At 40.5% G+C, this 11,478-nt stretch overlaps 2 protein-coding genes across 2 annotated transcripts; both read left to right on the top strand.

The window, feature by feature from the left end:
- Positions 1-862: 862 nt before the first annotated feature.
- On the top strand, positions 863-4,263 carry LOC109484534 (B-cell CLL/lymphoma 6 member B protein-like). Its single transcript, XM_019787853.1, has 3 exons — positions 863-974; positions 1,851-1,947; positions 2,308-4,263. The coding sequence occupies exons 1-3, from the start codon at positions 867-869 to the stop codon at positions 3,507-3,509; spliced, it is 1,407 nt and encodes a 468-aa protein (XP_019643412.1). The 5' UTR covers positions 863-866; the 3' UTR covers positions 3,510-4,263.
- Positions 4,264-5,754: 1,491 nt separating this feature from the next.
- Positions 5,755-10,955, top strand: LOC109484323. Its single transcript, XM_019787578.1, has 6 exons — positions 5,755-5,792; positions 7,115-7,320; positions 9,702-9,788; positions 9,999-10,193; positions 10,476-10,531; positions 10,826-10,955. Exons 2-6 carry the CDS (start codon positions 7,132-7,134, stop codon positions 10,953-10,955), a joined length of 657 nt encoding a protein of 218 aa, XP_019643137.1. The 5' UTR covers positions 5,755-5,792; positions 7,115-7,131.
- Positions 10,956-11,478: the final 523 nt, after the last annotated feature.

Below are 11,478 nucleotides of genomic sequence, written 5' to 3'. Positions count from 1 at the left end.
CATGTCATAAATGTGCCATACAGTAAAGATTCACTTACCTGGAGAAATCCAATGATTCAGTCGTTTGGTCGTAATCCGTCATATGCTGCTTAAACAATATAAAGAAATACCTTTTAAAATATAACTTGAAAGAAAGGAAACAGGATCATATACATCAAAGCAATAGGAATAGAAAGTGTTTATTATGTGCAATAAAATGTGAATCTGACTTCGATTGCTTTATTTGAATTAACATGGTATATATTCCCACAACTGCCTTTTCCCCAATATCCCGAAAATGAGTGTGTATATGCTGTATCTTAGATGTCATTCATGAATAATTGTACTTGGCAGCTGGCTGCCTTCATCTCAATACATAACTGAAAATATATTTGACGTTACTCTTAAATGTATAATATTCACTTCTGTGGGATGCATGTATATGTAAATTTAAAAACCATAACAAATATAATAAAGTCGTCATAAAGAAATGTTGCTTTGACATGTTGTTCATCATTTGAGGATAATCTTTTCAGGTGTTAAGTGCATTTGTAATCTAGCCACAGTCACAGATAAACCAGGAGGCCGATTCAAGCTTTTTGTGAATAACCAAGGAGGTTTAAAAGAAGTGACCTTGGAATAACAATTTGAAACCTTTTTTTAAACAAACATTTTAAGCAAGCAAAATGATCAAAGTCCTAAAAAACATACAAACATGACATAAACAGAGCTGAAAATCTTGAATCATACATGTAGGCAAAAATCAATAAACTTTAATTTAAGTTTAAATACCTAGGAGGAAGGAGGATGAAAATCTAGTCATAGACATCATTTGGGTTACCAGGTTTACGATGAGGTCAAAGGTTGCTACTGTAAGGTCAAAGGTTATGCGTGGAAGGAAAAAGGAAAACAACATCTGGGTCGTGAAAAATTTTTCTCGTCTTTGCCGACGTCATAGCTGTCGTAACTTACACCAGACGGTCCAGATTCTTCAGGTAAGATTTTATAGTAATGATATGATCACACGCTTATTTGGAGGCTGGACTGGAGTGAATTTTACGTGGCTTTTGAGCGTGTCCTATTTACCAATGATCAAGGGGGAGGGGGGCAGAAATTTAAAGCCACACAAAACATAATGTGAATCTGTATTTAAACGTTACTTTATTATATGTGACTCAGCAACGTTACCTGTGATTAAAAAGAGATATGATCATTTTTCTCAAGTCACTGGTGAAGGCTCAGTCATGACAAGAATGTTGGGTGGCCTTGAGTGGGGTAAATATGTAAATTTATTTATTTATTTATGACAATTTACCATATTTGTGGAAGGATTGACATAACAGGTGACTATCACCTTTTCAAAGATGTCAAACCTGCTGAGACCAGACTGTAATGTTTGAACCACTCACACCGGGAAGGTCCCCTACTCTTTTCGATAAGTGTGGTGGGTTCTTTAACGTGCGTGGGGTGTGGCTTTCCCAAACACGGGACCTCCATTTAACGTCCTATCCGAGGGACGTCCCTAGCCGAAGCTAGGTACTCATTTTCACCTGAGTGAGGTGAGGAAAGTCGTGTTAAGTACCTTTCCCAAGGGTACAACGTCGGGGCGCATGTTCGGACTTGTTCGGGTACGACCCGGAATCGAACCCGGGTCTCCCCGTTTCATAGTCCAGTGATGTACCACTACACCACACGACGCCACGTTAAATGAACATGTACAGAGCCCTGGCGACACTTTGTTGACATATTGTACTGGTTGTATAATGTTCTATAGCCCTCACAGGTAAATTCACTGGCCCCTACCCCTTTAACTGATATGTTGTTGTTATAATTATTATAATACTAATAATAACGTTATGTTTAATTTCCAGCCTGATTTAACCATGGCCATGGAGGCCCATCCGCCGTATGTCCACGGGCTGCTGCCGTGTAGTCTGCAGAGGAAACTCAATCAGCAGAGACTGGCAGGTAAGTTATCTATAAATCTGTGGTAAATAACTCATACGGCTAGTTATCATGTAAATTGTTGTGTTCTTTCAGTGACATCTGAGTATATTTGTCAGTTGAAGATACATTGTACATACATACATTTTTAATGGATGTGTAGATTTGCTAGCTTCTGGGGTAAATATTGCAAAGATGCGGGTTCCAGTATTCTTAATGTTTTCATAATGCTACCACTATGTTAAGTAAGGTTGAAAAATGGCTAATACTGGCCAACATAGAATTTGAGGACTTCAACACTTTGTAAATACACATAGCAAATAGATTGTACTGAACGAACAGAAACAACACTTTTTGCATTCATTATGATTTTCTCTCTTCTAGGACAGTACTGCGACTTGACCATAAGGGTGCGGGATGGATCGTTCCATCTTCACAGGTGCGTCCTGGCTGCCTTCTCCTCCTACATTGCCCAAATGGACTCTTCCAGCCAACCCCTGGTCATCGAGCTCCCAGTCCTGACCTGCCGAGGTGTTCAGCCTCTCGTGTCTTTCCTCTACACCTCAAAGCTAGAACTGGACAGTGACAACATCTTCGAAGTCTACACTGCAGCCGGGTATCTCCATCTTCAAGAGGCCATCAACGACTGTGTCGACTTTCTCCAGAAAGTAAAGAAGCAAACTGCAAGCTCGGAAGGACAAGGGGATGTCTTGGAGGCCACAAGCACAAGCAGGGGCGAAGACGGTTCAGAGACTCCTACACCTGTTGTCTCTGCTAGCCCACATCCCTCGACAGTTGCCTGTAGTCCAGCTGGCCCCAGTGAGTCGGGATCATCTGTTATCAAGATTGAGGACTCAGGAAGCTGTACAGGCTGGGAGGAGTTCTCAGGGTTCGACGAGCGTAGAGAACCTTCAACAGTCAATGTAGAGACTGAGATTCTCTCAGCAGAGCACGACATCACAGAGGCAAGAGCTGGGAATGTAGACCAGGCATCAAAAAAACGACAGTCCACAAGAAACAAAGACATGTTTCCTGAAGCAGAGGGTTTGGACAAAAGGGGCACCCCTAACATAGCACTACCACACCAGTACATAGTTGTAAGCCCTGGAGACCAAAATAGACACAGTACAGAGATGGACATTGGTGCCAGTGCAAGCACAGACAATCTGTTGATCCCCAGTATGACAAGTTCACAGAGCATTGTCAACTCTACATCTTATCCTGTGGGAGATGCGTCGAATGCCGGTTACACGTACATGTACGGCCCTGGTCTTGTGAACGCAGGAGCGAACAGTGGACAAAGCAGCGGTACGCGAAAGGGAGGGGACTGCATCTGCCCGCTGTGTGGATGTGGTTTTAGCAGGAAGTCAACACTGAAGGTTCACATGAGGACGCACACGGGCGAGAAGCCGTACCACTGCAGCATGTGTCCGGCACGCTTCTCCGTGAAGTGTAACCTGAAGCAGCACGTGAAGAGCATGCACCTACGTGACAGGCCGTTCAAATGTGACCAGTGCCCGGCCGACTTCACTCAGCAACAACGGCTCTCGAGACACATAGCAGATTATCATACAGACACTGGCTGAACCACATTTGTCATGCATGTGACTGTATAAGAGAGACAGAACACAACCTTTTACCTTCCAAAACCATTGACAATTGCAAGTATCTATGACAGCACCTGCGCGACAGGCCGTTCAAATGTGACCAGTGCCCCGCCAACTTTACACAGCAACAACGGCTCTCAAGACACATAGCAGATTATCATGGGGACACTGGTTGAGTTATAAGTTTCTATTATAATTTTTGTGATAGTTAGCTGTATCAGTGAAACAGAACATGACGTTTTACCTTCCAAAACCATAGACAAGTATCTATGACACTGCCTGTGTGACAGGCCCTTCAAATGTGACCAGTGCCCAGCGGACTTCACACAGCAACAACGACTTTTGAGGCACATAGCTAATTATCATAGAGACACTGGTTGAGTCATATTTGTCATGCAATATTTTGATAGGTGGCTGTATTAGTTAGCCAGAACATGACGTATTACTAGTAACGTTACCTCACAAAACCATAGACAAGGATGAATGACATTGCCTGTGTGACAGGCTGTTCAAATGTGACTTTACACAGCAGAAACAACTCATTCATGAGACACATAGCAGATTATCATGAAGCCACTGGTTGAACCACATTTATTATTTTTTTGAGATAGGTGGCTGTATTTGTTAGCCAGAACATGGCATTTTACCTTCCAAAACCATTGACAAGGATCTATGACAGGCTTTTCTGTCATAAGGCTCTGATTATGTTTTATGATGCACTGGTTTCTAAGAATTCAAAGTCCTCAGCCAAATTCTAAGGTTACCACGCTAAAAACGCTACAGCAAGTTTGTTACTGGACCTAAATTTAAGGTGTCAATGAAGAGAAAGAATTTTGTTATACTTTCGAAACTGTAGTATTGAGTATTTTGCACTATAATGGTATCTTTTATTTTATCATATTATATGTACATGTATTTGTGAAGATATTTTAGACATTTTATCAGTCTAAATTACTGGCAGTTTTCCATGCCTGAACTGACTGGTGTAAAACTTTTACTAACTACTCTAAATAGATAGCTTGTGGTAATTAAACTTTTGATAATATTATGATTCTTGAGTTTTATTTAATAATAGACTGTTTTCAGCTGACATATACAAAAATCACAAAATTGAATAATCTTCAAAATAAGTAAATATTTTCTTTCTTTGGTTCCACTGTTGAAAGATTGCATAAGTGTTAACTAAACACAGTACCAAGACTCCATGCAACCCAAAAATTTCTTATCGGCCAAAATACTTTCACGAAGCAATCTGCACACAGCAGTAAAAGCTGGATTGCAGAAAAGTGCTCTGTGTACAACTAAAACACAATTTGTACAAAGTCTGACTTGTTTGCAGTTCTATAAAACGAAGGTCAAATACCAATTCGCCATATCCGTATTGTGATTTCTTGTCTCAATGTCAATGGGCAGTCAACTGCAGTGCCTCAGCACAAAAGGCACTTTCGCACAAAGGCTGATGGGAGATGTTGGCAGGTGCAGGTAAATATATCACTTTCAATGTAATGTCGGCGACAATATTAATACCATAGAGTGCATCACGATTAATAATCTTTCATTTCGAATTAGATATGATTCGTTTCAGAAATATAATGAGGAGTCACAAGCTCAAAAAGCTGTCTCTCCTGTTGCTGTTTTCGACGGCGGGGAACACCTTTAATGCGTGCTTCATTACATAAAAAGTATACTTAATTTGTCAGTGATCACTTCTCACAAATTCAGATTCCAAATCTAGTGAAGCTCGAATAAAAATGCCTGTCAATTTACCGTTAAGCGTTGCCGACCGTCCTAAATTTACCGTTAACCGTTGCCGACCGTCCTGAATTTACCTTAACCGTTGCCGACCATCCTGAATTTACCTTAACCGTTGCCGACCGTCCTGAATTTACCTTTAACCGTTGCCGACCGTCCTGAATTTACCGTTAACCGTTGCCGACCGTCCTGAATTTACCGTTAACCGTTGCCGACCGTCCTGAATTTACCTTAACCGTTGCCGACCGTCCTGAATTTACCTTTAACCGTTGCCAGGACCTCCCCATGCAGACCCTCAATAAGACCTGTTGCTGGCCTGGCAGAGGCTATTAATAACACGTGATTGGTCCGTGACGTTGATTCCATTTCAGTTACTGACAATACTATTACACGTGCTTAACGCACATGCGCAAGCAGCCGTCGCTAAGCGCCAATAACAAACAAGTTCGAGGCGGCCACATAGTCACGACTGGGAACTTGGCGTTGTGTAACAAGAAACAGAGTTACAAGGTAAGAAATGTACCTGATACATTATCAAATTTTTGTTTATGGTGTTTTCTACTTAATTATTATTGCTTGTTCACCGTTCACTGTGTTCACCGTTTAAGGGCCTATCGGTTCATGCTATTTGATGAGGAATTCACTATGGTCTATCCCAATCCGATGCGCTATGATTCCATGTACACTATTTTAAAAGTACTGACATGGAAATCTCGTTTTCTACATTTTTCTAAATTTTTCTACATTTTTCTACATTTTCAAAAGCGTTTTCTACATTTGGCAGAAAAAAGGATAGAAATACTGGAATATTATCCAGAGAAAAACTCGGTTGCCATGGCAACGGAAAATCTACTTTCAATTAGTCTCACTAATATTGCCTACTAATATTAAGCTGGTGTATTGCGCCGAAGGGCGGTTATATCGGTTATACCTATACAGATACCCATGGCCATCTTCCCATTTATTTGTGGATTTGAAAAGTAGAAAAACAACCTGTTTGACCGAATCAGACTTAATTCTTATTATTAATGATATTATGTACGTTTAGCCCTTTAAGCCTCTCGAATACGCGCCGTCTTATCATGTTTGATCATACTTCTCCAACCTAAACGACTGTATCAACTGTAGATTGGGGTCTGGAAAGGTAGACTTGATAAATTAGACATGCCACAAAGCTTTCTGTAAAACTTAGGCTAGTAATGGCCTAGCAACATGTGTAACAACATGTACACTCCATCGATTATTCATATATTTTTATATACCCCGCCCGACAGGGACGACGGATGATGATGACATATACTAGACACTATCGTGTGGTCGTTCAATTATATATGTATTCAACATGTCCGCCCAATTATATCTGTAATCAATATTTCCACCCCCGCAAGCATACAGAAATTATTGATTAAGAGTCAGCTGCAACACGATAGTACAAAAGTATGATGGATTTGTGCTGCTTAATTCGTACGGCAAGATTCTTTTTTAACCAGAAACATAAAGATAAAAGAATAGTTCTTCAATGACATTGGAACCTACGCAGCTTTGGCGGAAACTCTAAAGCAGGGTTTCATATCTTTCAGTAAACAGTTTTTGCATCAGCCGACCTAGCTTTGCCCTCATGGCATATGTAACATGTAAACCTACGTTTGAAATATCGCATTTGCCAATGTGGGAGATGGATCACTACAGAAGGTTTATGCGATGGCCAGAGATTGCGTATTCAGTTGGCAACGTTAATGTGAATCGTAACATTGAAAAAGTCGCTGACGTTTCATCCATTGGAACGTGACGATTTGTCCGCAATGTCATTAACATCTTTTCCGTTGTTACAGGAGAATCATAGCAGAGCATGGCCGGTTTTCCGTACGGCGCTGTCCGAGGTCTGGGCGGCATGCAGATTTTCTTGGGAATCGCTGCCATGGGGCTGGGGGGCGGCGATCTGGCCATGAGCCTTTCATTCCCCGGCCCCAGATACGTCGGATACAACGGCCGGTTTTTTCTCGGCGTGCTAGGTACTGGCATCTGGACAGGCCTATTTGTAAGAAGCTTACATATTGTTTTACGTATTTATTCAACTCCCCTCTAATGATAAGTTGGCACAATAGACTGAACTTTGCACTGAACCCTACATTGTTGTCCTATTGAACTATATATAAAAGTGTTCTTCAATGCTAGTTGCCATATTTAGAGATTTCATGATATGCATCTTTACATGTGACAAGTCTACTAATCGTAAGGGTAACAGAATCTCTAGAATATGTAGATTATATTTAAGGGATTGCATGGGGAGGTCCTGGCAACGGTCAACGGTAAATTCATCAGGGCCGGCAACGCTTAACGGTAAATTCAGGACGGTCGGCAACGCTAAATTGACAGGCATTTTTGTTCAAGCTTGGTATCAGAATTTTCGAGAAAAAGTGATCCCTGATAAAATTAAGTATATCTTATGAAGGACGCATTATAGGTACTTCACACTAGTTACCTTCGCCAAGAAGGTTATGTTTTCAGGGGCGTTCGTGTATGTGTGTGTTTGTGTGTGTGTGTGTCTGTCTGTAAACACGATAACTTGAGAAGGCCTTGATGGATTGTCTTGATACTTGGTAGGTGGGTAGGTCTTGATGAGACCTCAAAATGATCAGATTTTGGACCCCCTAGCGGCTTGTTATGGTATTGCAGCTGAACTTCCGGTTTTGATATCTCATGATCTAGACATGCTATGGTGATGAAATTTGGATGGTAGGTAGCTCTTGTGCTGGGGAAGAAGTGACGTGAGTTTAGGCCCCCTAGCGGCTTGCTCTGGAACTGCAGGGATATATTCTTGAAAATATTCAAAAGGGGATAACTCAAGAACCAGTTGACGGATCGTTGTGGTTTTTGGTATGTAGGTAGCTTACGTGATCCTTAATATAATTATGTGACAATTATGCAAATATGGATGTAATTTGCATAATTTATGAGGAAATTCTATAAATCATCTGCATTCCATGATAGGACAATTGAAGCTTGTGACATTGGTAATTGACAACGAGAGAAACACGGGAAGATATTGATTATGTTAATAATGACCTAATTTGCATAATTAATGAGAAAATTTTATAATTATGTAATGATAACTGCCTGGAATTTCATACTTGTGGTATTTGAAAGTTAAATTGAGGTGAACATCATCAAACATAATTTATTCAAATCAGGACCTCATTTGCATAATTTATTAGGAAATGCTAGAATGCATTGTTTGTTAATATAAGACTGTCTTTTGGTTGAGATTATGATAAAATGATATAATTCATGAAAATTAGGTTCCTATTTCTTAAATCAGGGGGGAATAATCTAATCTATAATTTGTCAGTCATAAAGATTAACATCATTTGGCGAAGGTATGAGATCGGGGAACTCTAGTGTTTCCTGTGTTTCCAGCCGTCGCAAACAGCAACAGGAGAGACAGCTTTTTATCTTGTGACTCCTCATTATATTTCTGAAACGAATCATATCTAATTCGACATGATAGATTATTAATCGTGATGCACTCTATGATATTAATATCGTCGCCGACGTTACCTTAAAACGTGACATTAAAGGTATTAAATTCTATTTCAGGGCGGCAAATCAAAACAAAAAACTCAGGATGAGGACACCTGTATGATATTGACATTTACTGTCATTTCTGAACACATTTTCGTCATCATTTCAAACTTTAACCATTTGAAATAGCCCCAAAACAAGCTACGTGAGGCACCTCTTATTTACGGGTAACGCCTAGTATGAATATAATGTAGCTGTAACCAGAAGCGACAGCCTACGCTACAAAACAAGCACATCTCATTTTTACCCCAGAGATATCAATGTAATTTGGAATAGCTAGGATTCAACTTACTACATTGAAAGAATTACCAAAAAATTGACTTTGAAAATTCAGTTTTGCCACTCAGACATACCTTTAAGTTGTGGTCCACTTTTCATATTGCCTGTCGAAAAGAGCTAGCTAGGGGAACGTTCCCTGTGCAGTGAACCTGTAAATTTTGTACATGGCGTCTGTAGTCCCTGTCAAGACCACTAAATCTGTCACGTTCTCTTGCTTCATGCTTAGTTCCTGATAGCAGGCAGTCTGGCAGCTTCCATCAGGGAGGGGAGAACTGCTGGTTGTATGGTGAGTACACTGTACACTCACATTATTAAGTCTGGTTGACAGTTTAATTGACCCGACGGCAGGACAGTCTGATATGGGACCGGTGAGGTGAGGTGAGGTCCATCAGTACGGAGTTATAGAAACATACAACAAACCATGAGCATACCAGACATTGGTGATTATTTATCACTAAAGTTGCAATGTAAAGCGGTCTATACTGTAAATGCAATCTTGTTGTTTTAGATTTTTACCTTGTGGTCTGTAACATATATAGCAACTGTCCTTAATTTCAGATCGGTGCGGCCCAAACCATGTCTCTGCTCAACGCTGTCGTCTTCGCACCTGGACTGGCTTCTGTTTCGGGGTTCAGCGTTGCCATGGTAATACATGTATTTAGTGAAATGTTTTGTAAAAAAAATACAAGGCACACACGGTATATTGTTTCAGAATCAGCTGCGTATTAATTCAGAATACAGCGCAAACTCATAATCAGTACATACTAGGACTAGGGTCACGAATTCTGAATTGTGCTATCAATGGCTGACATACTTACATAGCACACACAAACATTGTTTTGATATCATTTGCAGAACCACTGGGAGTGGTTATACGGCGTTCCCGACCATAACCCTCCATATGGCACCTATTATTACCCTGAGCTCGGTGTGATGACCTATCTGGAGAGCACCCTTGCCGTTGTTGGATGCTTGGAGTTCATCTTCTCCATAGCAACGGCGTCTGTGTGCTGCTGTGGCGGTTCGTACGACCAGCCTGCTGCCAACCAGGTGAGATTTTGTCAATGAAAACTGTAAGTACTGCATTCAGGAATTAGTTTGTATACAAATATTGTATCCAGATAGTCTTAGTCAGGAGGACGTACATGCCTTTGCTTTCAAAAATGCAATTGCACTTATCTAAACACATCTTAACATTGATATAAGAATGTCGCTTTGTTTCTTAGTGCTGTCCTTTACGTGGACTCTACATCTTGTATAACATGCAATTATCTCGACTAGAATCGCAATTTAAATGAAGCGGATACAATGGCCATTTCCCTTTTGCCACAGGTTGTCCCTATGCCGATGGTGGCTTTCCAGACCGCCTCACAGCAGCCTGCAACCAGGTATGACTTTGCGGAAACGTTGGATAACAAAATGCTACCACTTACAGACTGACATCTTTTAAAATGAACTGAAAACGCAATCAGATCCGTGGCATTCTGATTGTGTTTTCAGATATTCTCTTTTTAGAAAGCAATATGAAATAAAATATTTTATGAAATATCTTTTCCATAACTTGTGAAGATAATCTATGGTTTTCCAAAGCCTTGCTAACCTATCTTCTACCTAACAATTTTTCTGTCAATAGGATTTGTATATTTTTTTTAAGCCTACGTGTTGTTTTGTTCATATTTCAGACCCAATTGGAACATGGCCAGGGGACCACCGGGCGTAGCCACAGGAGGCGACGGGCAGATGGTGACCATCACCGCCGCCGAACTCGGCATGCTGTACGCTAAGGCCAACAACATTACCCTGGAGGAGTAGTTACAACTTACAATGAATGAATGAATGAATGAATGAATGAATGAATGAATGAATGAATGAATGAATGAATGAATGAATGAATGAATGAATGAATATTTACGTGTCATTTCAACCATACGTCGCCCAGCCCATATTGTTCAGCACTGTCTTATTGACGTTTTTAGTGTAGTCAGTTTTAAGTTAACCACCTTTGGAAAGAGTTTTTGGCACCAACCCTGCTTTGCATTTGGTGAATCTGGCGACACTGGCTGAGTTATATTTGTCATGCAATATTTTGTAAAAGGTGATCATGTAAGTGAGACTGAATACAAAATGCATGGCGTCTTACTTTCCAAAACCATTGTCAAGGCTCCAGGACTGCCTTTTCTGTCATAGGACTCTGATTATCATGCATGAAGCATTGGAGATTATACACCTCGAGTCATAAACCAATTTTAAGGTTACCATGTTAAAACCTCTACTGCAAGTTTGTTACTCGATCTACATTTCAGGTGTAAATGAAGAGAATTTTTAAAATACTTTT

Source organism: Branchiostoma belcheri, unplaced genomic scaffold (assembly GCF_001625305.1).
Source record: "Branchiostoma belcheri isolate BF01 breed outbred unplaced genomic scaffold, Haploidv18h27 scaffold7, whole genome shotgun sequence".
Lineage (NCBI taxonomy): Eukaryota > Metazoa > Chordata > Leptocardii > Amphioxiformes > Branchiostomatidae > Branchiostoma > Branchiostoma belcheri.
This window is presented reverse-complemented; position numbering and strand designations above follow the sequence as displayed.